Source organism: Phyllobates terribilis, unplaced genomic scaffold (genome assembly GCF_046119375.1).
Source record: "Phyllobates terribilis strain yellow unplaced genomic scaffold, ASM4611937v1 Scaffold_25__1_contigs__length_18738178, whole genome shotgun sequence".
Taxonomy (NCBI): domain Eukaryota; kingdom Metazoa; phylum Chordata; class Amphibia; order Anura; family Dendrobatidae; genus Phyllobates; species Phyllobates terribilis.
Window position 1 is genome coordinate 2,053,080 of NW_027362785.1, and position 27,017 is coordinate 2,080,096.

Consider the following 27,017-nt stretch of genomic DNA (forward strand, 5'->3'; position numbering starts at 1 on the left):
GAGCGCAGCTCTGGAGTATAATACAGGATGTAACTCAGGATCAGTAATGTAATGTATGTACACAGTGACTGCACCAGCAGAATAGTGAGTGCAGCTCTGGAGTATAATACAGGAGGTAACTCAGGATCAGTAATGTAATGTATGTACACAGTGACTGCACCAGCAGAATAGTGAGTGCAGCTCTGGAGTATAATACAGGATGTAACTCAGTATCAGTAATGTAATGTATGTACACAGTGACTGCACCAGCAGAATAGTGAGTGCAGCTCTGGAGTATAATACAGGATGTAACTCAGGATCAGTAATGTAATGTATGTACACAGTGACTGCACCAGCAGAATAGTGAGTGCAGCTCTGGAGTATAATACAGGATGTAACTCAGGATCAGTAATGTAATGTATGTACACAGTGACTGCACCAGCAGAATAGTGAGTGCAGCTCTGGAGTATAATACAGGATGTAACTCAGGATCAGTAATGTAATGTATGTACACAGTGACTGCACCAGCAGAATAGTGAGTGCAGCTCTGGGGTATAATACAGGAGGTAACTTAGGATCAGTAATGTAATGTATGTACACAGTGACTGCACCAGCAGAATAGTGAGTGCAGCTCTGGAGTATAATACAGGGTGTATATTCTCCTCAGGTCATGCGCCATCTTTCTAAACTATTTGATAATATGGCAAAGATGAAATTCAACGACGGAGAGTCCAAGACCGGCCTGGGCATGTACAGCAAGGAGGAGGAGTATGTGACGTTCAGCGAGCCGTGTGACTGCAGCGGTCAGGTGAGCATGCAGCTTTCAGGTGAGCAGGCAGCGGTCAGGTGAGCAGGCAGTGGTCAGGTGAGCAGGCAGCGGTCAGGTGAGCAGGCAGCGGTCAGGTGAGCATGCAGCTTTCAGGTGAGCAGGCAGCGGTCAGGTGAGCAGGCAGTGGTCAGGTGAGCAGGCAGTGGTCAGGTGAGCAGGCAGCGGTCAGGTGAGCAGGCAGCGGTCAGGTGAGCATGCAGCTTTCAGGTGAGCAGGCAGCGGTCAGGTGAGCAGGCAGTGGTCAGGTGAGCAGGCAGTGGTCAGGTGAGCAGGCAGCGGTCAGGTGAGCAGGCAGCGGTCAGGTGAGCATGCAGCTTTCAGGTGAGCAGGCAGCGGTCAGGTGAGCAGGCAGTGGTCAGGTGAGCAGGCAGCGGTCAGGTGAGCAGGCAGCGGTCAGGTGAGCAGGCTGCGGTCAGGTGAGCCGGCAGACTGATCATGGGCCAGTCTTCTAGTTCTGCCTCCTGGTTCATGGCATGCAGCTTTCAATGTTACACTAGCACATCAGGTTTACAGCAGCTGCTGTCTTACCTGCGGTGGGATCTGTACCCTGGGCCGTCAGTAATCAGCGGGTGACAGATGATGGCACTTACTAATTAGCTGTGAGCAATGTTTGGTCCCGATGCCATGTGGTTCTCCATAAATGACAGCGCTGCGCCATCTAATAAAGGATGAAACAATGACATAAAGTGCCAGTGTCTCCTCTGTGCTGTGTGTCCTCAGGTAGAGATGTGGCTGAACCGGGTGCTGGACTCCATGAGGGCCACCGTCAGGCATGAGATGACCGAGGCCGTGATGGCGTACGAGGAGAAGCCCCGGGAGCAGTGGCTGTTTGACTATCCTGCCCAGGTATTACTGTGCTGGGATTAGAGGGGGTCTCTGCGGTTGGACCCCCCGTGATCGGCCCATTTGGGAATAACTCTGAAGATGTGGCACATCACTTTGCACCGGCTCCATGTCTGACGTCCTGCCTCCCCGCCAGGTGGCTCTTACCTGTACGCAGATCTGGTGGACCACTGAGGTGGGCATCTCTTTTGCCCGGCTGGAAGAAGGCTATGAGAACGCCATGAAGGAGTACTACAAGAAACAAGTGACCCAGCTGAATACGCTCATCACCATGCTGATCGGTCAGCTGTCCCCGGGGGACCGGCAGAAGATCATGACCATCTGCACCATTGACGTGCACGCCCGGGACGTGGTGGCCAAAATGATCGCACAGAAAGTGAGTCTGGACCTGGGGGGCCATTACGTCTCTCTGGGGGACTGCCGGCGATTAGCGGTCATCAGGAGCTTCTCCCCATCCACGTCTTCCTTCTGCAGGTTGATAATGCTCAGGCGTTTGTGTGGCTGTCGCAGCTCCGGCATCGCTGGGACGATGACAAGAAGCACTGCTCCGCCAACATCTGTGACGCCCAATTCATCTACTCATATGAATATCTCGGCAACACGCCCCGGCTGGTGATCACCCCGCTTACAGACAGGTGCGTTACAGTGTGCCACTTGGGCCCCGACCACATGAGGAGCTGACCAGGAGATTAGGTTAAAGAGGGGCCCCAACCACATGAGATGCTGTCCAGGTTATGTGGGAGAAGAAGGGTCCCCGACCACATGAGGAGCTGTCCAGGGAATGTGGGAGAAGAGGGACCCCGACCACATGAGGAGCTGTCCAGGGGATGTGGGAGAAGAGGGGCCCCCGACCACATGAGGAGCTGTCCAGGGGATGTGGGAGAAGAGGGGCCCCCGACCACATGAGGAGCTGTCCAGGGAATGTGGGAGAAGAGGGGCCCCCGACCACATGAGGAGCTGTCCAGGGAATGTGGGAGAAGAGGGGCCCCCGACCACATAAAGAGCTGTCCAGGGTATGTGGGAGAAGAGGGGCCCCCGACCACATGAGGAGCTGTCCAGGGTATGTGGGAGAAGAGGGGCCCGCGACCACATGAGGAGCTGTACAGGGTATGTGGGGGAAGAGGGGACCCCGACCACATGAGGAGCTGTACAGGGTATGTGGGGGAAGAGGGACCCCGACCACATGAGGAGCTGTCCAGAGGATGTAGGAAAAAGAGGGCCCCCGACCACATGAGGAGCTGTCCAGAGGATGTGAGAGAAGAGGGCCCCCGACCACATGAGGAGCTGTCCAGAGGATGTAGGAAAAAGAGGGGCCCCGACCACATGAGGAGCTGTTCTGGGGATGTGAGAGAAGAGGGCCCCCGACCACATGAGGAGCTGACAAGGAGATTAAGTTAAAGAGGGGCCCCCGACCACATGAGGAGCTGTACAGGGTATGTGGGGGAAGAGGGGCCCCCGACCACATGAGGAGCTGTACAGGGTATGTGGGGGAAGAGGGGCCACCGACCACATGAGGAGCTGTACAGGGTATGTGGGGGAAGAGGGGCCCCCGACCACATGAGGAGCTGTACAGGGTATGTGGGGGAAGAGGGGCCCCCGACCACATGAGGAGCTGTCCAGGGGATGTGGGGGAAGACAGGCCCCCGACCACATGAGGAGCTGTCCAGGGGATGTGGGGGAAGACAGGCCCCCGACCACATGAGGAGCTGTCCAGAGGATGTAGGGAAAATAGGGCCCCCGACCACATGAGGAGCTGTCCAGAGGATGTAGGAAAAAGAGGGACCCCGACCACATGAGGAGCTGTCCAGAGGATGTGAGAGAAGAGGGCCCCCGACCACATGAGGAGCTGTCCAGAGGATGTAGGAAAAAGAGGGGCCCCGACCACATGAGCTGTTCTGGGGATGTGAGAGAAGAGGGCCCCCGACCACATGAGGAGCTGTCCAGGGGATATGGGAGAAGAGGGCCCCCGACAACATGAGGAGCTGTCCAGGGGATATGGGAGGAGAGGGCCCCCGACAACATGAGCTGTCCAGGGGATGAGGGAGAAGAGGGCCAATGACCATATGAGGAGCTGTCCAGGGGATATGGGAGGAGAGGGCCCCCGAAAACATGAGGAGCTGTCCAGGGGATGAAGGAGAAGAGGGTCCACGACCATATGAGGAGCTGTCCAGGGGATGTGGGAGGAGAGGGCCACAACCTCATGAGGAGCTGGGAGCTGTCCTGGGGATGTGGGAGGAGAGAGCCCACAACCACATGAGTAGCTGTCCTGGGGATGTGGGAGGAGAAAGCCCATGACCACACGAAGAGCTATCCAGGGGATGTGGAAGGAGAGGGCCCATGACCACCACATGAATTGCTGGGAGCTGTCCTGTGGATGTGGGAGGAGAGAGCCAACGACCACATGAGGAGCTGTCCTGTGGATGTGGGAGGAGAGAGCCAACGACCACATGAGGAGCTGTCCAGGGGATGTGGGAGAAGAGGGGCCCTGACCACATGAGGAGCTGTCCAGGGGATGTGGGAGGAGAGGGGCCATGACTACATGAGGAGATGTCCATGGAATGTGGGAGGAGAGGGGCGCAACCTCATGAGGAGCTGTCCAGGGAATGTGGGAGAAGAGGGGCCCTGACCACATGAGGAGCTGTCCAGGGGATGTGGGAGGAGAGGGGCCCTGACCACATGAGGAGCTGTCCAGGGGATGTGGGAGGAGAGGGGCCCAACCACATGAGGAACTGTCCAGGAGATGTGGGAGAAGAGGGGCCCACGACCACATGAGGAGCTGTCCAGGGGATGTGGGAGGAGAGGGGCGCAACCTCATGAGGAGCTGTCCAGGGGATGTGGGAGAAGAGGGGCCCACGACCACATGAGGAGCTGTCCAGGGGATGTGGGAGGAGAGGGGCGCAACCTCATGAGGAGCTGTCCAGAGGATGAGGGAAAAGAGGGGCCCTGACCACATGGGGAGCTGTCTAGGGTATCTGAGAAAATAGGGCCCCAACCACATGAGGAGCTGTCCAGGGGATATGGGAGAAGAGGGGCGCAACCTCATGAGGAGCTGTCCAGGGAATGTGGGAGGAGAGGAGTGCAACCACATGAGGAGCTGTCCAGGGGATGTGGGAGAAGAGGAGTGCAACCACATGAGGAGCTGTCCAGGGGATGTGGGAGAAGAGGGGCGCAACCTCATGAGGAGCTATCCAGGGACTGTGGGAGGAGAGGAGTGCAACCACATGAGGAGCTGTCCAGGGGATGTGAGAGAAGAGGGCCCCAACCACATGAGGAGCTGTCCAGGGAATGTGGGAGAAGAGGGCGCTACCTCATGAGGAGCTATCCAGGGAATGTGGGAGGAGAGGAGTGCAACCTCATGAGGAGCTGTCCAGGGGATGTGAGAGAAGAGGGCCCCAACCACATGAGGAGCTGTCCAGGGAATGTGGGAGAAGAGGGCGCTACCTCATGAGGAGCTATCCAGGGAATGTGGGAGGAGAGGAGTGCAACCTCATGAGGAGCTGTCCAGGGGATGTGAGAGAAGAGGGCCCCAACCTCATGAGGAGCTGTCCAGGGGATGTGAGAGAAGAGGGCCCCAACCACATGAGGAGCTGTCCAGGGGATGTGGGAGAAGAGGAGCCCACGGCCACGTGAGGAGCTGTCCAGAGGATGTGAGAGAAGAGGATTCCTGACCTCATGAGGAGCTGTCCATGGGATATGGGAGAAAATGACCCCTGACCTCATGTGGAGCTATTCTGGGGATGTAGAAGAGAAACCCTGACCTCATGAGGCTCTATCTGCACATACCTGCACGGTCGGTCATCTTGTGTGTCACCGGGTCCCCAGAGCCTTTCTGTCACCTTGTGCTTTGCAGATGTTACATTACTCTGACCCAGTCTCTTCATCTCACAATGAGTGGAGCCCCCGCTGGACCCGCTGGTACTGGAAAGACAGAAACCACTAAAGACTTGGGCCGAGCGCTTGGCATCATGGTTTATGTCTTCAACTGCTCCGAACAGATGGACTACAAGGTAGAGAGTCCGGGCGCTGCCTAGGTGTGGACCCCGGCCCACGAGTGGTCACTGACTATCCTCCTTATCTTTCAGTCCTGTGGAAACATCTACAAGGGTCTCTCACAGACGGGGGCCTGGGGCTGCTTCGATGAGTTCAACCGAATCTCAGTGGAGGTGTTGTCTGTGGTCGCCGTGCAGGTGAGCGGGAGGGGTATCCCGCCTGTCCTTGTGGTGGTCACAGTGCAGGTGAGCGGAGGGGTATCCCGCCTGTCCTTGTGGTGGTCACAGTGCAGGTGAGCGGAGGGGTATCCCGCCTGTCCTTGTGGTGGTCACAGTGCAGGTGAGCGGAGGGGTATCCCGCCTGTCCTTGTGGTGGTCACAGTGCAGGTGAGCGGAGGGGTATCCCGCCTGTCCTTGTGGTGGTCACAGTGCAGGTGAGCGGAGGGGTATCCCGCCTGTCCTTGTGGTGGTCACAGTGCAGGTGAGCGGAGGGGTATCCCGCCTGTCCTTGTGGTGGTCACAGTGCAGGTGAGCGGAGGGGTAACTCGCCTGTCCTTGTGGTGGTCACAGTGCAGGTGAGCGGAGGGGTAACCCGCCTGTCCTTGTGGTGGTCACAGTGCAGGTGAGCAGATGGGTAACCCGCCTGTCATTGTGGTGGTCCTATTTTCTCTTGATGGAGAGGACAGTTTTATAGACTTCAGGCCTGTGGTGGATTCTTGGGGCGAGCCCCTGAGGACTACTACTCTCATCGGATGCCCCAGTAATGTCGGTGATGCCTGGTGACAAGATTCATGTCCGACTTCGATCCTCTACATTCTCATCGACAGGTGAAGTGCATACAAGACGCCATCAGGGACAAGAAGAAGAGGTTCAACTTTCTAGGAGAAGAGATCAACCTTATCCCCTCCGTGGGGATCTTCATCACCATGAATCCGGGCTACGCCGGCCGCACCGAGCTGCCCGAGAACCTGAAGGCGCTGTTCAGGTAGGAAATGTCCCGTACACTGTACAATGAGACATCATGGCGGCAAGGTCTGCGATTGTAAGAGTCAATCACGTCACTGACCGTAAACCCTCCGCTTCCCTCCCGCAGACCCTGCGCTATGGTGGTCCCGGATTTTGAGCTCATCTGTGAGATTATGTTGGTGGCGGAAGGATTCATTGACGCCCGGCTGCTCGCCCGGAAGTTTATCACCCTGTACCAGCTGTGCAAGGAGCTCCTGTCCAAGCAGGTACATCATCCACTCCGACCCACTGCATGGGAGCCTCACCCTGTGTACGGGGGCATCAGGGGCGTGTCCTGCAGAATAGTGACTGCAGCTCTGGAGTATAATACAGGATGTAACTCAGGATCAGTAATGTAATGTATGTACACAATGACTGCACCAGCAGAATAGTGAGTGCAGCTCTGGAGTATAATACAGGATGTAACTCAGGATCAGTAATGTAATGTATGTACACAGTGACTGCACCAGCAGAATAGTGAGTGCAGCTCTGGAGTATAATACAGGAGGTAACTCAGGATCAGTAATGTAATGTATGTACACAGTGACTGCACCAGCAGAATAGTGACTGCAGCTCTGGAGTATAATACAGGAGGTAACTCAGGATCAGTAATGTAATGTATGTACACAGTGACTGCACCAGCAGAATAGTGAGTGCAGCTCTGGAGTATAATACAGGAGGTAACTTAGGATCAGTAATGTAATGTATGTACACAGTGACTGCACCAGCAGAATAGTGAGTGCAGCTCTGGAGTATAATACAGGATGTAACTCAGGATCAGTAATGTAATGTATGTACACAGTGACTGCACCAGCAGAATAGTGAGTGCAGCTCTGGGGTATAATACAGGATGTAACTCAGGATCAGTAATGTAATGTATGTACACAGTGACTGCACCAGCAGAATAGTGAGTGCAGCTCTGGGGTATAATACAGGAGGTAACTCAGGATCAGTAATGTAATGTATGTACACAGTGACTGCACCAGCAGAATAGTGAGTGCAGCTCTCGAGTATAATACAGGATGTGACTCAGGATCAGTAATGTAATGTATGTACACAGTGACTGCACCAGCAGAATAGTGAGTGCAGCTCTGGGGTATAATACAGGATGTAACTCGGGATCAGTAATGTAATGTATGTACACAGTGACTGCACCAGCAGAATAGTGAGTGCAGCTCTGGAGTATAATACAGGATGTAACTCAGGATCAGTAATGTAATGTATGTACACAGTGACTGCACCAGCAGAATAGTGAGTGCAGCTCTGGAGTATAATACAGGATGTAACTCAGGATCAGTAATGTAATGTATGTACACAGTGACTGCACCAGCAGAATAGTGAGTGCAGCTCTGGAGTATAATACAGGATGTAACTCAGGATCAGTAATGTAATGTATGTACACAGTGACTGCACCAGCAGAATAGTGAGTGCAGCTCTGGGGTATAATACAGGATGTAACTCAGGATCAGTAATGTAATGTATGTACACAGTGACTGCACCAGCAGAATAGTGAGTGCAGCTCTGGAGTATAATACAGGATGTAACTCAGGATCAGTAATGTAATGTATGTACACAGTGACTGCACCAGCAGAATAGTGAGTGCAGCTCTGGAGTATAATACAGGATGTAACTCAGGATCAGTAATGTACTGTATGTACACAGTGACTGCACCAGCAGAATAGTGAGTGAAGCTCTGGAGGATAATACAGGATGTAACTCAGGATCAGTAATGTAATGTATATACACAGTGACTGCACCAGCAGAATAGTGAGTGCAGCTCTGGGGTATAATACAGGATATTACCCACGTACCTGGCTCTGTTTTGGGCTTATTGTATTTGTGCCCCCATTTCACACATATCGGCTGCTCCTGATTTCGGCTCCGCTCTTCTCCGCTGCGTCCTTCGTGTAATGCTGAGCCTGTCGGATTGCTCTTGATATCAGTCATTACCCGGCACGCTGTCGGTCAGACGGTTCCTCCGTACTTTAATGCTGAATCGGTAACTTTGCTGATCTTTTCTCTGCTACATAAAGGTCACGGTATCAATCCCGACGTGTCGGGCCGCAGAGCGACATTGTCATTTAGCAACGGAGCAGAACAATCCATCCTCCGCTCCGCGGCTCAGTGAAGCGTCCGCTCCTGCCGCTCCTGTACGATAAAAGGTCCCAATGATGGAACGCAGCGCACGAGCGTTGGCAACGAAAGGTCGTCTGAAGTGGAAAACGTTTCTACTCGTGGCTAAAGTGCGGAGGAAATAATGATCGCAGCTCCGCCGGCTTAACCCTCCGCCCGCCGGTGCCATCCTGGTCACTCACTTCAGTCTCCTGAAGAATTCTGCTTTCTGTCCTGTTTTCCTTATGCAAAAATGTACGCCTTTAAGTCTCAAGAAACACGGCCTAAAGTGCTCGATGAGTTGCCCCCTAAGTTGGAGAAAACCCCCCTAAAACTACGGAAATCCCTTTAAGACGCTGTTTTCCTCCCTTGTGCTCTATATTATATCTGTTGCATTTTTCTAATATCTCCCCATACAGGACCACTATGACTGGGGTCTGAGAGCTATCAAGTCTGTGTTGGTGGTTGCGGGGTCCCTAAAGAGAGGAGACCCCGGCCGCCCGGAGGACCAGGTCCTCATGAGAGCTTTGCGTGACTTCAACATTCCCAAGATTGTCACTGACGACATGCCGGTGTTCATGGGGCTCATCGGAGATCTCTTCCCCGCGCTGGATGTGCCCCGGAAGAGAGATATGGACTTTGAGACGTTCGTAAAACAGGCGGTTCTGGACCTGAAATTGCAGGCGGAGGACAACTTTATACTGAAGGTAAAAGCCCTGTAGTTGTGTGTGTAATCACTATAGGGTCAAATGCAAGAACCAGCAAACTACCCAAAATCATGATTTATGCTCAAAAACTTCCTCCAAAGTGCTGGACACCAGGTAACTGCCATTGTGTCATCTTCTGTCCTCTGCCCGTTGTCGAATATAATATGTGGCCGCTGAGACGGACTACAGGAAGTGTAGGCGGGTCTTTATCTGTCTACAGGAAGTGTGCGTGGGTGTTTATCTGTCTACAGGAAGTGTGCGTGGGTGTTTATCTGTCTACAGGAAGTGTAGGCGGGTCTTTATCTGTCTACAGGAAGTGTGGGTGGGTCTTTATCGGTCTACAGGAAGTGTAGGCGGGTCTTTATCTGTCTACAGGAAGTGTGCGTGGGTGTTTATCTGTCTACAGGAAGTGTGCGTGGGTGTTTATCTGTCTACAGGAAGTGTAGGCGGGTCTTTATCTGTCTACAGGAAGTGTGCGTGGGTGTTTATCTGTTTACAGGAAGTGTAGGCGGGTCTTTGTCATTCTACAGGAAGTGTGCGTGGGTGTTTATCTGTCTACAGGAAGTGTAGGTGGGTCTTTGTCATTCTACAGGAAGTGTGCGTGGGTATTTGTCTACAGGAAGTGTGCGTGGGTATTTATCTGTCTACAGGAAGTGTGCGTGGGTGTTTATCAGTCTACAGGAAGTGTAGGCGGGTCTTTATCTGTCTACAGGAAGTGTGGGTGGGTCTTTATCTGTCTACAGGAAGTGTGGGTGGGTCTTTATCTGTCTACAGGAAGTGTGGGTGGGTCTTTATCTGTCTACAGGAAGTGTGGGCGGGTCTTTATCTGTCTACAGGAAGTGTTGGCGGGTCTTTGTCTACAGGAATTGTGCGTGGGTCTTTATCTGTCTACAGGAAGTGTGGGTGGGTCTTTGTCTACAGGAAGTGTGGGTGGGTCTTTATCTGTCTACAGGAAGTGTGGGTGGGTCTTTATCTGTCTACAGAAAGTGTGGGTGGGTCTTTATCTGTCTACAGGAAGTGTGGGTGGGTCTTTGTCTACAGGAAGTGTGGGTGGGTCTTTATCTGTCTACAGGAAGTGTGGGTGGGTCTTTATCTGTCTACAGGAAGTGTGGGTGGGTCTTTATCTGTCTACAGGAAGTGTAGGCGGGTCTTTATCTGTCTACAGGAAGTGTGGGTGGGTCTTTATCTGTCTACAGGAAGTGTGGGTGGGTCTTTATCTGTCTACAGGAAGTGTGGGTGGGTCTTTATCTGTCTATAGGAAGTGTGGGTGGGTCTTTATCTGTCTACAGGAAGTGTAGGCGGGTCTTTGTCTACAGGAAGTGTAGGCGGGTCTTTATCTGTCTACAGGAAGTGTAGGCGGGTCTTTATCTGTCTACAGGAAGTGTAGGCGAGTCTTTATCTGTCTACAGGAAGTGTAGGCGGGTCTTTATCTGTCTACAGGAAGTGAGGCTTGTCTTTATCTGTCTACAGGTTATTGTAGGCGGGTCTTTGTCTACAGGAATTGTGCTTGGGTGTTTATCTGTCTACAGGAAGTGTGGGCGAGTCTTTATCTGTCTACAGGAAGTGTAGGCGGGTCTTTATCTATCTACAGGAAGTGTGCGTGGGTGTTTTTCTGTTTACAGGAAGTGTGGGCGGGTCTTTGTCATTCTACAGGAAGTGTGCGTGGGTGTTTATCTGTCTACAGGAAGTGTAGGTGGGTCTTTGTCATTCTACAGGAAGTGTGCGTGGGTATTTGTCTACAGGAAGTGTGCGTGGGTATTTATCTGTCTACAGGAAGTGTGCGTGGGTGTTTATCAGTCTACAGGAAGTGTAGGCGGGTCTTTATCTGTCTACAGGAAGTGTGGGTGGGTCTTTATCTGTCTACAGGAAGTGTGGGCGGGTCTTTATCTGTCTACAGGAAGTGTTGGCGGGTCTTTGTCTACAGGAATTGTGCGTGGGTCTTTATCTGTCTACAGGAAGTGTGGGTGGGTCTTTGTCTACAGGAAGTGTGGGTGGGTCTTTATCTGTCTACAGAAAGTGTGGGTGGGTCTTTATCTGTCTACAGAAAGTGTGGGTGGGTCTTTATCTGTCTACAGGAAGTGTGGGTGGGTCTTTATCTGTCTACAGGAAGTGTGGGTGGGTCTTTATCTGTCTACAGGAAGTGTAGGCGGGTCTTTATCTGTCTACAGGAAGTGTGGGTGGGTCTTTATCTGTCTACAGGAAGTGTGGGTGGGTCTTTATCTGTCTATAGGAAGTGTGGGTGGGTCTTTATCTGTCTACAGGAAGTGTAGGCGGGTCTTTATCTGTCTACAGGAAGTGTAGGCGGGTCTTTATCTGTCTACAGGAAGTGTAGGCGGGTCTTTATCTGTCTACAGGAAGTGTAGGCGAGTCTTTATCTGTCTACAGGAAGTGTAGGCGGGTCTTTATCTGTCTACAGGAAGTGAGGCTTGTCTTTATCTGTCTACAGGTTATTGTAGGCGGGTCTTTGTCTACAGGAATTGTGCGTGGGTGTTTATCTGTCTACAGGAAGTGTGGGCGAGTCTTTGTCATTCTACAGGAAGTGTAGGCGGGTCATTATCTTCATACAGGAAGTGTGAGCGAGTCTTTATCTTTCTACAGGAAGTGTGGGCGGGTCTTTATCTTCATACAGGAAGTGTGGGCGGGTCTTTATCTTTTTACAGGAAGTGTGGGCGGGTCTTTATCTTCATACAGGAAGTATGGGCGGGTCTTCATCTTTACAAGAAGTGGGGGCAGGTTTTTGTCGTAGCAGGAAATGGAGGCTAGTCTTTGTTCCTGCAGCAAGTTTGTCTCTCCAGGAAGTGTGGGTGTGTCTTTTAACAGGAAGTCTGGGCGGGTCTTTTAACAGGAAGTGTGGGCGGGTCTTTGAACAGGAAGTGTGGGCGTGTCTTTGTCTCTGCTCTAATATCTGTCAAAACTGCATTCAGGAAAACGGGAGAGGCAACTTTCAATGTCTTTCTGTTCGGGGCAGGTAGACAATTGGACAATGGTAGAAGCAATGCTCGCTGGGTAGTAATGGTAAGGAAGGCCTAGCACTTATAGTTCTGGCAGAAAGATGATGAAAAGGAACTGATCGCTCATAAAGGGTGATGACACGAGAGCCAGGAAGGTTCCTTGACATATCAGACTGTACAGTAACAGTTGTGTCTGGGCGGATGTAACCCCCTTCACGTGTTCCCTTTAGGTGGTCCAGCTGGAGGAGCTGCTGGCCGTCCGTCACTCCGTCTTCATCGTGGGCAATGCCGGGACGGGGAAATCTCAGGTGCTGAAGTCCCTGAACAAGACCTACCATATCATGAAGAGGCGACCTGTGTGGACCGACCTCAACCCCAAAGCTGTCACCAACGACGAGCTGTTCGGCATCATCAATCCGGCCACCCGCGAGTGGAAAGACGGTAACATCGCCATGCTTCCTAGGGGCAGCGGATTAGTAGAGTAGGGGTCCGAGGACCCCCCAGTGCTCCAGGATCTCCACTGACCTGGCAGATACACCTGTCCAAGCTCCAGGAATGGAGACCCTTGGACATTTGTGTCAGTGTGGGTGAGGGGAGTACAGAATATCCCCTTACACAACCCGAGATGTCACCAATGGGCTCAGTAATGGAAGACCAGAGATGATTGGGGGCAGAGGACAGAAGGTGGGGCTGAGATTCCACGTCCTGCAGAATAAGAAGCAGACGAGGCCGGGGAGTCCGGCCCTGGAGGCCGCCATTAATATTCTGTGTGTGTCGCAGGTCTGTTCTCCTCAATCATGCGTGAACTGGCCAACATCACACACGACGGGCCCAAGTGGATCGTGCTGGATGGAGATATCGATCCCATGTGGATCGAGTCCTTGAACACCGTCATGGATGATAATAAGGTACGTGACGGGGATGACGGCCGCTAGCCAACTGCACAGCTTCTGTGGACCCCACAACATCTGAGAGCAAAGCTGTGACCCCCGCAACTTATTCACACCACCCTCTGTGGGAAACTGCATGTATGTGATGGTAAAAACTGTGCCCACCGCTGTGATTGACAGCCACCCTCCAGCACTAATGACCAGAGAAAGTTCCGATTAACCATTTATGCGCCAATATCATTGTAGATTGCAGCGCTGACAGAGGGGCTCCTTTAGTCCTGTCCCTGCCAACAGCAACCAGGCAATTAATGGGAAAATGTGTCCCCCAGAGTTGCCGTCACCCTGTTGTAAGAGACGTCCTCCTGTTTTGTCGTCAGGTATTAACTCTGGCCAGTAATGAGCGAATCCCTCTAAATCCGACCATGCGGCTGGTGTTTGAGATCAGTCACCTGAGGACGGCCACCCCGGCCACCGTCTCCAGAGCAGGTGAGGTCTCACCCGGCCACCAGGACAACTATGGGTAAGGTAGAGACATCTATAGAGGATTTTCTAAGTTCTACCATCAGTGAATACAACCATAGAGGCCGAGAACAGATCCTGCAAAAAGCGGAAATATTACCGCACATGAGCATATTGGTCCACTGTGACCCATCCGTCTGCCTCTACAGGGATCCTGTACATCAACCCGGCCGACCTGGGCTGGAACCCACCAGTCACCAGCTGGATAGACAAGCGGGAGGTCCAGTCCGAGAGAGCCAACCTGACCATCCTGTTTGACAAGTATCTGCCGGTGTGCCTGGACACGCTGAGAACCAGGTAATGTCACCGAGAGGTGCTGGAAAGGTCCTCGGCATAATCTGGGGGTGCTGATGGCTGCAGAAGGGGCTGCGCGCTGTGCCCCTGTGGAGCTGACCGGCTCTGCTCTCCTCATATACCCCCTATAGATCCATACGTCACACGGGGTCCCAGCGGAGCCCCTCCGCCTCTTCTATTTAGCACTGATGAAAAGTCACTTCTTATTTCTCCATTGATCGCACATCACAGAACTTTTGGTCGGGCTTCGCCACTTTTCCGTGTTTCATGTCCTCGCCGATTGTATCCGCACATCAGATCTGAGAACACGGATACCTGCTCTCAGGCGGCAGCGACATATGCGGATTATAGCTTCAATGCATTTCTGTACAGACGAGGACGGAGCATCTGTTTATTCCACTCCTCCGATGACGCAGTCGGAGCAGCCCGGGATGATCGCTCCTCGTCTGAGTCTCTTATGCTAAACTGAGGAACTCTGCAAATAATCACAGACCACGTGTCCTTCAGTCGCCCTGGTTTTTCTTTCCAAGTCATTGAAAATTCAAAATTTTTCTACTTGCATCAGTGCGCACCCTAGTTGTCACCTCGCTCCTATCCCAACGCAACCTGGTTGTGTAGCAATACAAGAGGGGCTGCATGTGGGCATGAGAGGGTGTGGGGTCGCTTGTGGGCGCTTTAGGCGTGCGAGGCTTTGCTGTGAGCTCGACGCTTTGTTATGGATGCGGGCTCCTGAGGCAAGGCTGTAGGCACTCGATGCTGAGCTGTGGGCTCTCGAGGATAAGCTGTGGCTCTCGACGTTGAGCTGTGGGTTCTCGAGGATGAGCTGTAGGCTATAGAGGATGGACCATGGGCTCTAGAGGGTGGGCTGTGGCCTCTCGAGGATAAGCTGTGGCTCTCGACGATGAGCTGTGGGTTCTCGAGGATGAGCTGTTGGCTCTCGACCATGAGCTGTGGGCTCTCGAAGATGGGCTGTGGGTTCTCGAGGATGAGCTGTGGGCTATAGAGGATGGACTGTGGGCTCTAGAGGGTGGGCTGTGGACTCTCGAGGCTGGGCTGTAGGCTCTTGAGGATGAGCTGTGGGCTATAGAGGATGGACTGTGGGCTCTAGAGGGTCGGCTGTGGGCTCTCGAGGCTGGGCTGTAGGCTCTCGAGGATGAGCTGTGGGCTCTCGATGATGAGCTGTGGGCTCTTGAAGATGGGCTGTGGGCTCTCGAAGATGGGCTGTGGGCTCTTGAGGCCAGATTGGGGGCTCTTGAGGATGATATGTGGGCTCTTGAGGATGGGCTGTGGCCTCCTGAGGACGGGCTGTATGCTCTTGAGGCTGTGCTGTGGGTCCTCGAGGATGGGCTGTGAGGTGTGCTGTAGTTTCGTATGGTGAATGGTCATTTCTTATACTGGGCTTGAGGGCACAGGGGGCTTCTAGCCGGTAATTTGTTTGGGGCTGGAGCTGAGGTCAGAGTTGACATTGGACTTTTTTTCATTTATTTTATATTTTTTTGCATTTCCAATCTTTCTGTTCCCACTAGATTCAAGAAGATCATTCCGATCCCGGAGCAGAGCATGGTCCAGATGTTGTGTTACCTGCTGGAGTGTCTCCTGACAAAAGAAAATACACCCTCGGACAGCCCCAAGGAGCTGTACGAGCTGTACTTCGTGTTTGCCGCAGTCTGGGCCTTCGGAGGAGCCATGTTCCAGGATCAGGTATAGGGGGCGCTCAACCTCATTATTTTACATTACAAGAGAGGCTGGTGAAGAATTGTGTGTTCAATTACTGGTGCCCTCGTCTCATTGCTCCGTCCCACCCTCCAGGCCATCCCAGAAGTTCTGTTATGTCTCAAAAATAATCAGTAATAACCATTATAGAGAAACAATGATGAAGATATATGTCAGGGATCATCACACAGAGAGGGATGACACCGGGGAGATCACTCAGTATCTCACCGTACCGTCACGCTGTCAGTATTTTGTCCGGAATCGCGAGCGCGCTATCCGGACTACTCGATACGTGGATATTGGCAAGCGACCAGTGAGAGTATGGCGTCACACCTCTGGGTTCCAAAGCCTGGAATCCGTGTTTACGCCTTCCGTACTGTCACTGTCAGCTTCACGGCAGCCCAATTATTATTATTCTCTGCCACCACCGGCCGAATTTGAATTATAATACAGGCCTGGCCGGACGCCTGCGTTTTGGTAGCGTATATGGCTTCGGGAAAGGGAACGATTACAGAACAAAAGAAACAGAACTATTACATTTTATATTTAATCCAAAAGGGAGGCAATGTTTAAAAAAAATATATACAAGGATGTTACAAAGGAGACATTAAAATTACATAAGCAGTTACATAAAATAAACAGGATAAAAAGGTGAAACTTACACTATAAAGTTCACTGCGACGACTCAGTATGGGTGGAGGGGCTTCCCAGTTGATTATGATGTTATCGAACAGGACCTGTTGCTTATAGTTCTTATTTTCCCCTGGCAATGAGTGAGTCTGTACTGTCCATGGGTTCTCTTATACCTAAGGGGAGCTCTGGCCACACGCCTGTTGTGGTGACATCATGTGGGCCGGTCTCTAGCCTGTACATTTTAATTAAAAACGCTAACTTTTGCGATAACTCATCGCTCGTTGATCGCAGAAGCTTGCAAACGACGCCATTTTTTCCCTTATGATTTTATCTTTAGTTAGAGACCACACATCGCATAGTTGCAGTCAGCTATTCTGTTTTTTTTGCGCTACAGCTCCCTGATTTTGCTTACAGCCCTGGAAAACTACATGCACATTCCTGGGCTGATTTGGTCACTAAATCAGGTCACCTGTTACTGTCGGACGTATGGAACTCAATATTTCATATTTCATTTCGGAGTTGGCGTGGCTGGAAATTTCTGTTAAACTCTCTTTGAAGCTTGGGAAAGCAACTTTTCCAGTTACATGCGAATTAGTGCAACCCTGCCAGTAATTACCCCCTGCCTCTTTCTGGAACAAGATGCTTGCTTCTAAATGAAGTTATAACACTCCTTGGCTGGCATTTGTTTGTGTAAGCTATTTCTCAGGCGTGTGTTAATTGGGGCTTTTGTGCTGAGCAGAAGGGGAATAAGGGAGGGGGGTGAACATCTATGTCAGGCAAATATGGAAGAACATTTTCCTGACCTTAATATTTCCCTGACAATATATATACCCTGCCTTGAAAAAATATTACTACCCCTTGAACGTTTCCACTTTATTTCACGTTACACCCACAAACTTAAATGTATTTTATTTTGATTTTATGTGAAACCAACACAAAGTAACAAATATCTGTGACGTGTAAAGGAAAAGGGCCGTTCACACACATGAGTATGCTTTGATCTAAACCCTCCATTGTATCTCTGGCAGGATGTTTAGGGTCGTTGTCCTGCTGGAAGGTGAACCTACGCCCCAGTCTTAAGTCTTTTGCAGCCTATAACAGGTTTTCCTCCAGGATTGCCCTGTATTTAGCGTCATCCATCTTCCCATCTCCTCTGACCAGCTTCCCTGCCCCTGCTGAAGAAAAGCCTCCCCATGGCAGGATGCTGCTACCACCATGTATGACGGTTGGGGATGGCGTTTTTAGGCTAAATGTAGGACTAAATGCAAAACGCTATGTGTGGCTGAAACGTTAACAGGGTATGAAGACTTTTTCAAGGCATTGTATACAAACTGCTCAGTACCACTTTTCCTGTCTTGTGTATGTACCGTATTAATCCTCTTTCTCCGCCGTCGTTTTTGCTCGTTTTCCGCCATTAATCCCATTGTCTTCCGCCTCTGTCTCTCGTTTTACGACTCGCTCTAATCTGATCTGCGCGGCGACGAGCGCCAGTCCGGACATGAGATCATCGGCTTCTCACAATATAGAAAGATGATGGGGATTATAGTAACTCGTGTTCAGTGTTTCTATTTTGCCCTCGAACACAATGTTAATCCAGCGGCCGTCCCGAACGATGCCGAGGCGATACTGATAATGGGATTACTGGGGGGAGGGAAGTGAATGCGGAGGAGGCAGATGTGAGAACAAGACATAATTTTCAGTCGGGCTGGAGTAACACTGCTCTCCTTCTAGCGTCTTCTTAAAGGGACAGATCAGTGCAGGGAGTGCAGTGTGAATGAGGCCCTAGTTTAGCAGCAGTTTAGCTGCTCTCTCCCTTCCCCCGCTCACCTGGGATCACTCACTGAATGAGAACATGATTCTTCCCGGCTCTGGGTCCTCCCTGCAGATCGGCCTAAGGTCACTCATTTCTATTCTGCGTGTTAAGTTTTAATCTCCAAACCATTAAATCGATATTAAGAAGCTTGCAAATGTCAGGGCTTTTCTTGTAAAAAGGATGAAGAAAAAAAACAAGTTAGAAAGCGGCTTCTGCAAATAGCGTTATATTAGTCCCGCTATCGGACCGGCGGCGCCCCAGCTGCTATCGGTGTCAAGGACGGATATAACCTAAAACAGCAGCTCTATAACACCTGGATGAAGGATCAGAAAAGAAGGTGCATTACTAAATCTGTGTCCAAACCAGTCCTCTTGTTTAAAAGGGAATACCCCTCTGACTGTAGCTGCAGGTCATCACGGTATACAGCAGGTCCTGTGGGGTGTTCCCGATATACGGCGACTCCTGTGGGGTGTTCCCAATATATGTCGGCTCCTGCGGGGTGTTCCCTGTATACGGAGGGTCCTATGTGGTTTTCCCAGTATATGGCAGGTCCTGTGAGCTGTTCCCGGTATACGGCGGCTCGTGTGGGGTGCTCTCAGTATACGGTGGGTCTTGGGAGGTGTTCCCAGTATACAGTTGGTCCTGTGGGGTGTTCCCGGTATATGGTGGCTCCTGTGGGGTGTTCCCGGTATACATCGGCTCCTGTGAGGTGTTCCCTGTATACAGTGGCTCGTGTGGGGTGTTCCCGGTATACAGCGGCTCCTGTGGGGTGTTCCCGGTATAAGTCGGCTCCTCTGGGGTGTTCCCGGTATACATCGGCTCCTGTGGGGTGTTCCCAGTATAAGTCGGCTCCTCTGGGGTGTTCTCTGTATACAGTGGCTCCTGTGTGGTGTTCTCGGTATACAGTGGCTCCTGTGGGGGGCTCTCGGTATACAGTGGCTCCTGTGGGGTGTTCCCGGTATACGGCGGATCCTGTGGGGTGTTCCCGGTGTACGGCGAATCCTGCGGGGTGTTCCCGGTATACGGCGGATCCTGTAGGGTGTTCCCGGTATGCGGTGGCTCCTGCGGGGTGTTCTCGGTATACAGTGGCTCCTGTGGGGTGTTCCCGGTGTACGGCGAATCCTGCGGGGTGTTCCCGGTATACGGCGGCTCCTGTGGGGTGTTCTCGGTATACAGTGGCTCCTGTGGGGTGCTCTCGGTATACAGTGGCTCCTGTGGGGTGTTCCCGGTGTACGGCGAATCCTGCGGGGTGTTCCCGGTATACGGAGGGTCCTGTGTGGTTTTCCCAGTATATGGCAGGTCCTGTGAGCTGTTCCCGGTATACGGCGGCTCGTGTGGGGAGCTCTCAGTATACGGTGGGTCTTGGGAGGTGTTCCCAGTATACAGTTGGTCCTGTGGGGTGTTCCCGGTATATGGTGGCTCCTGTGGGGTGTTCCCGGTATACATCGGCTCCTGTGAGGTGTTCCCTGTATACAGTGGCTCGTGTGGGGTGTTCCCGGTATACAGCGGCTCCTGTGGGGTGTTCCCGGTATAAGTCGGCTCCTCTGGGGTGTTCCCGGTATACATCGGCTCCTGTGGGGTGCTCCCGGTATAAGTCGGCTCCTCTGGGGTGTTCTCTGTATACAGTGGCTCCTGTGTGGTGTTCTCGGTATACAGTGGCTCCTGTGGGGGGCTCTCGGTATACAGTGGCTCCTGTGGGGTGTTCCCGGTATACGGCGGATCCTGTGGGGTGTTCCCGGTGTACGGCGAATCCTGCGGGGTGTTCCCGGTATACGGCGGATCCTGTGGGGTGTTCCCGGTATGCGGTGGCTCCTGCGGGGTGTTCTCGGTATACAGTGGCTCCTGTGGGGTGTTCCCGGTGTACGGCGAATCCTGCGGGGTGTTCCCGGTATACGGCGGCTCCTGTGGGGTGTTCTCGGTATACAGTGGCTCCTGTGGGGTGCTCTCGGTATACAGTGGCTCCTGTGGGGTGTTCCCGGTGTACGGCGAATCCTGCGGGGTGTTCCCGGTATACGGAGGGTCCTGTGTGGTTTTCCCAGTATATGGCAGGTCCTGTGAGCTGTTCCCGGTATACGGCGGCTCGTGTGGGGAGCTCTCAGTATACGGTGGGTCTTGGGAGGTGTTCCCAGTATACAGTTGGTCCTGTGGGGTGTTCCCGGTATATGGTGGCTCCTGTGGGGTGTTCCCGGTATACATCGGCTCCTGTGAGGTGTTCCCTGTATACAGTGGCTCGTGTGGGGTGTTCCCGGTATACAGCGGCTCCTGTGGGGTGTTCCCGGTATAAGTCGGCTCCTCTGGGGTGTTCCCGGTATACATCGGCTCCTGTGGGGTGCTCCCGGTATAAGTCGGCTCCTCTGGGGTGTTCTCTGTATACAGTGGCTCCTGTGTGGTGTTCTCGGTATACAGTGGCTCCTGTGGGGGGCTCTCGGTATACAGTGGCTCCTGTGGGGTGTTCCAGGTATACGGCGGATCCTGTGGGGTGTTCCCGGTGTACGGCGAATCCTGCGGGGTGTTCCCGGTATACGGCGGATCCTGTGGGGTGTTCCCGGTATGCGGTGGCTCCTGCGGGGTGTTCTCGGTATACAGTGGCTCCTGTGGGGTGTTCCCGGTGTACGGCGAATCCTGCGGGGTGTTCCCGGTATACGGCGGCTCCTGTGGGGTGTTCTCGGTATACAGTGGCTCCTGTGGGGTGCTCTCGGTATACAGTGGCTCCTGTGGGGTGTTCCCGGTGTACGGCGAATCCTGCGGGGTGTTCCCGGTATACGGCGGATCCTGTGGGGTGTTCCCGGTATGCGGTGGTTCCTGCGGGGTGTTCTCGGTATACAGTGGCTCCTGCGGGGTGTTCTCGGTATACAGTGGCTCCTGCGGGGTGTTCCCGGTATATGGCGGCTCCTGTGGTGTGTTCCCGATATACGGAGGGTCCCCGGTGTGCGGTCCGTGGTGACACTTCATGTACACTGATTACCGTGTGATCGTTCCCTTTCTTCCTCAGCTCATTGACTACAGAGTGGAGTTCAGTAAATGGTGGATCACAGAATTCAAGACCATCAAGTTCCCCTCGCAGGGCACCGTCTTCGACTATTACATCGACCCGGAGACCAAGAAGTTTGAGCTTTGGTCTAAGCTCATCCCTAAGTTCGAGTTTGATCCAGACATGCCCCTCCAGGTCTGTGCCCTACACAATGTACATGTATGAAGTGTCTCCATTCACAGCCAGAGCTGCGCTCACATCTGGACTCTGCCATCACTGTAATGCAGCGTACACAGGTCGAGAGCGAAGTGTGAGTGCAGCTCTGGATGTGACTGCAGTATGAGATCTCCACTTTACAAGGAATCAAGTGACTAAAGGTCTATTCCCAATGTTTACTCCAGTCGCATCCAAAGCTGCAGTCGCAGCACTGATTGGCATCTGCTTTAACAAAAAAAAGCAAAATGCCAGAGATGGCGCCAATGAGGCGAGTGCCCGTCCTGTACCACTGCGGCCTCCGCTGTATGTGACGTCACCGTGTAATGGAAGGTTTGGTGACCGTGTCCTCGGCCTTTCGGTCCAGGATGTAAGAAGTGTTCCCTCACCTACAGCCAGAAATGGCGACTGCTAGACTTTCTCCCCGGGTTTTTCAGGCTTGCTTGGTTCACACGACTGAGACGATCCGAGTCCGATACTTCATGGACAAACTTCTGGAGAACAAGAGGCCGGTGATGCTGGTGGGCAATGCAGGCACCGGAAAGTCCGTGCTGGTGGGAGACAAGCTGTCATCTCTAGACCCAGACGAGTATCTGATCAAGAACGTTCCCTTCAACTACTACACCACCTCCGCCATGCTGCAAGGTGAGCTGTGCTCTGTACCCAGGGTGTCTGTGCCCTATACCCGGGGTGTCTGTGCCCTGTACCCGGGGTGTCTGTGCCCTGTACCCCAGGTGTCTGTGTCCTATAACCTGGGTGTCTGTGCCCTGTACCCTGGGTGTCTTGCCTTGTATCCTGGAGTGTGTCTGCCTTGTATCCCGGGGTGTCTGTGCCCTGCCTCCCCCGGTTATCTGTGCCCCGTACCCCGGGTGTCTGCGCCCTGTACCCCAGGAATCCGTGCCTTGTATCCGGGGTGTGTGTGCCCTGTACCCGGGGTGTCTGTTCCCTGTACCCCGGGTGTCTGTGTCCTATAACCTGGGTGTCTGTGCCCCGTACCCCGGGTGTCTGTGCCCTGCACCCCGGGATGTCTGAGCCCTGCACCCCGGGATGTCTGAGCCCTGCACCCCGGGTGTCTGTGCCTGTACCCTGGGTGTCTGTGCCCTGTACCCTGGGGTGTCTGTGCCCTGTACCCGGGGTGTCTTGCCTTGTATCCTGGAGTGTGTCTGCCTTGTATCCCGGGGTGTCTGTGCCCTGCCTCCCCCGGTTATCTGTGCCCCGTACCCCGGGTGTCTGCGCCCTGTACCCCAGGAATCCGTGCCTTGTATCCGGGGTGTGTGTGCCCTGTACCCGGGGTGTCTGTTCCCTGTACCCCGGGTGTCTGTGTCCTATAACCTGGGTGTCTGTGCCCCGTACCCCGGGTGTCTGTGCCCTGCACCCCGGGATGTCTGAGCCCTGCACCCCGGGGTGTCTGTGCTCTGTATCCCGGGTGTCTGTGCCCTGTACCCTGGGTGTCTGTGCCCTGTACCCTGGGGTGTCTGTGCCCTGTACCCGGGGTGTCTGTTCCCTGTACCCCGGGTGTCTGTGTCCTATAACCTGGGTGTCTGTGCCCCGTACCCCGGGTGTCTGTGCCCCGTACCCCGGGTGTCTGTGCCCCGTACCCCAAGTGTCTGCCTTGTATCCCGGGGTGTCTGTGCCCTGTATCCCGGGGTGTCTGTGTCCCATACCCCATTTGTCTGTGCCCTGTACCCGGGGTGTCTGTGTCCTGTACCCGGGGTGTCTGTGCCCTGTATCCCGGGGTGTCTGTGCCCTGTATCCCGGGGTGTCTGTGCCCTGTATCCCGGGGTGTCTGTGCCCTGTATCCCGGGATGTCTGAGCCCTGTATCCCGGGATGTCTGAGCCCTGTATCCCGGGATGTCTGAGCCCTGTATCCCGGGGTGTCTGTGCTCTGTATCTCGGGTGTCTGTGCCCTGTATCCCGGGGTGTCTGTGCCCTGTATCCCGGAGTGTCTGTGCCCTGTATCCCGGAGTGTCTGTGCCCTGTATCCCGGGATGTCTGAGCCCTGTATCCCGGAGTGTCTGTGCCCTGTATCCCGGAGTGTCTGTGCCCTGTATCCCGGAGTGTCTGTGCCCTGTATCCCGGGCATTTCTGCCCTGTACCCCGGGTATCTGTGCCCTGTACCCCGGGTATCTGTGCCCTGTACCCCGGGTGTCTGTGCCCTGTACCCGGGTGTCTGTGCCCTGTATCCCGGGTGTCTGTGCCCTGTATCCCGGGTGTCTGTGCCCTGTATCCCGGGGTGTCTGTGCCCTGCACCCCGGGATGTCTGAGCCCTGCACCCCGGGGTGTCTGTGCTCTGTATCCCGGGGTGTCTGTGACCTGTATCCCGGGGTGTCTGTGCCCTGTACCCGGGATGTCTGTGCCCTGTATCCCGGGATGTCTGTGCCCTGTATCCCGGGATGTCTGTGCCCTGTATCCCGGGTGTCTGTGCCTTGTATCCCGGGCATGTCTGCCCTGTATCCCGGGTGTCTGTGCCCTGTGCCCTGGGGTGTCTGTGCCCTGTGCCCTGGGGTGTCTGTGCCCTGTATCCCGGGGTGTCTGTGCCCTGTATCCCGGGGTGTCTGTGCCCTGTACCCGGGATGTAACTACTATAATACTGCTCCTATGTACAAGAATATAACTACTATAATACTGCCCCCTATGTACAAGAATATAACTACTATAATACTGCTCCTATGTACAAGAATATAACTACTATAATACTGCTCCTATGTACAAGAATATAACTACTATAATACTGCTCCTATGTACAAGAATATAACTACTATAATACTGCCCCCTATGTACAAGAATATAACTACTATAATACTGCTCCTATGTACAAGAATATAGCTACTATAATACTGCTCCTATGTACAAGAATATAACTACTATAATACTGCCCCCTATGTACAAGAATATAACTACTATAATACTGCTCCTATGTACAAGAATATAACTACTATAATACTGCTCCTATGTACAAGAATATAACTACTATAATACTGCCCCTATGTACAAGAATATAACTACTATAATACTGCTCCTATGTACAAGAATATAACTACTATAATACTGCCCCTATGTACAAGAATATAACTACTATAATACTGCTCCTATGTATAAGAATATAACTACTATAATACTGCTCCTATGTACAAGAATATAACTACTATAATACTGCCCCTATGTACAAGAATATAACTACTATAATACTGCTCCTATGTACAAGAATATAACTACTATAATACTGCTCCTATGTACAAGAATATAACTACTATAATACTGCCCCCTATGTACAAGAATATAACTACTATAATACTGCTCCTATGTACAAGAATATAACTACTATAATACTGCCCCCTATGTACAAGAATATAACTACTATAATACTGCTCCTATGTACAAGAATATAACTACTATAATACTGCCCCCTATGTACAAGAATATAACTACTATAATACTGCTCCTATGTACAAGAATATAACTACTATAATACTGCTCCTATGTACAAGAATATAACTACTATAATACTGCTCCTATGTACAAGAATATAACTACTATAATACTGTTCCCTATGTACAAGAATATAACTACTATAATACTGCCCATATGTACAAGAATATAACTACTATAATACTGCTCCTATGTACAACAATATAACTGCTATAATACTGCCCATATGTACAAGAATATAACTACTATAGTACTGCCCCCTATGTACAAGAATATAACTACTATAATACTGCCCCCTATGTACAAGAATATAACTACTATAATACTGCTCCTATGTACAAGAATATAACTACTATAATACTGCTCCTATGTACAAGAATATAACTACTATAATACTGTTCCCTATGTACAAGAATATAACTACTATAATACTGCCCATATGTACAAGAATATAACTACTATAATACTGCTCCTATGTACAACAATATAACTGCTATAATACTGCCCATATGTACAAGAATATAACTACTATAGTACTGCCCCCTATGTACAAGAATATAACTACTATAATACTGTTCCTATGTACAAGAATATAACTACTATAATACTGCCCCTATATAAAAGAATATAACTACTATAATACTGCTCCCTATGTACAAGAATATAACTACTATAATACTGCTCCCTATGTACAAGAATATAACTACTATAATACTGCTCCTATGTACAAGAATATAACTACTATAATACTGCTCCTATGTACAAGAATATAACTACTATAATACTGCTCCTATGTACAAGAATATAACAACTATAATACTGCCCCCTATGTACAAGAATATAACTACTATAATACTGCCCCCTATGTTCAAGAATATAACTACTATAATACTGCCCCCTATGTATAAGAATATAACTACTATAATACTGCCCCCTATGTACAAGAATATAACTGCTATAATACTGTCCATATGTACAAGAATATAACTACTATAGTACTGCCCCCTATGTACAAGAATATAACTACTATAATACTGTTCCTATGTACAAGAATATAACTACTATAATACTGCCCCTATATACAAGAATATAACTACTATAATACTGCTCCCTATGTACAAGAATATAACTACTATAATACTGCTCCCTATGTACAAGAATATAACTACTATAATACTGCTCCTATGTACAAGAATATAACTACTATAATACTGCTCCTATGTACAAGAATATAACTACTATAATACTGCTCCTAGGTACAAGAATATAACTACTATAATACTGTTCCTATGTACAAGAATATAACTACTATAATACTGCCCCTATATACAAGAATATAACTACTATAATACTGCTCCCTATGTACAAGAATATAACTACTATAATACTGCTCCCTATGTACAAGAATATAACTACTATAATACTGCTCCTATGTACAAGAATATAACTACTATAATACTGCCCCCTATGTACAAGAATATAACTACTATAATACTGCTCCTATGTACAAGAATATAACTACTATAATACTGCTCCTATGTACAAGAATATAACTACTATAATACTGCCCCTATGTACAAGAATATAACTACTATAATACTGCCCATATGTACAAGAATATAACTACTATAATACTGCTCCTATGTACAACAATATAACTGCTATAATACTGCCCATATGTACAAGAATATAACTACTATAGTACTGCCCCCTATGTACAAGAATATAACTACTATAATACTGTTCCTATGTACAAGAATATAACTACTATAATACTGCCCCTATATACAAGAATATAACTACTATAATACTGCTCCCTATGTACAAGAATATAACTACTATAATACTGCTCCCTATGTACAAGAATATAACTACTATAATACTGCTCCTATGTACAAGAATATAACTACTATAATACTGCTCCTATGTACAAGAATATAACTACTATAATACTGCTCCTATGTACAAGAATATAACTACTATAATACTGCTCCTATGTACAAGAATATAACTACTATAATACTGCTCCTATGTACAAGAATATAACTACTAAAATACTGCCCCCTATGTACAAGAATATAACTACTATAATACTGCTCCTATGTACAAGAATATAACTACTATAAT

The 27,017-nt window shown here is 50.9% G+C and overlaps 1 protein-coding gene across 2 annotated transcripts in view; it reads left to right on the forward strand.

The window, feature by feature from the left end:
* Nucleotides 1-27,017, forward strand: part of DNAH9 (dynein axonemal heavy chain 9) — a 430,601-nt gene that overhangs the window by 137,876 nt on the left and 265,708 nt on the right. For both annotated transcript variants that reach the window (XM_073660252.1, XM_073660251.1), the window contains 16 exons: nt 647-787; nt 1,529-1,654; nt 1,788-2,027; nt 2,126-2,286; nt 5,502-5,658; nt 5,734-5,838; nt 6,468-6,625; nt 6,734-6,872; nt 9,177-9,464; nt 12,646-12,856; nt 13,196-13,323; nt 13,683-13,791; nt 13,974-14,121; nt 15,645-15,819; nt 21,270-21,443; nt 21,899-22,106. In XM_073660252.1, coding sequence (XP_073516353.1) covers nt 647-787; nt 1,529-1,654; nt 1,788-2,027; nt 2,126-2,286; nt 5,502-5,658; nt 5,734-5,838; nt 6,468-6,625; nt 6,734-6,872; nt 9,177-9,464; nt 12,646-12,856; nt 13,196-13,323; nt 13,683-13,791; nt 13,974-14,121; nt 15,645-15,819; nt 21,270-21,443; nt 21,899-22,106 — 2,668 coding nt within the window. The remainder of the gene's footprint in view (nt 1-646; nt 788-1,528; nt 1,655-1,787; nt 2,028-2,125; nt 2,287-5,501; nt 5,659-5,733; nt 5,839-6,467; nt 6,626-6,733; nt 6,873-9,176; nt 9,465-12,645; nt 12,857-13,195; nt 13,324-13,682; nt 13,792-13,973; nt 14,122-15,644; nt 15,820-21,269; nt 21,444-21,898; nt 22,107-27,017) is intronic.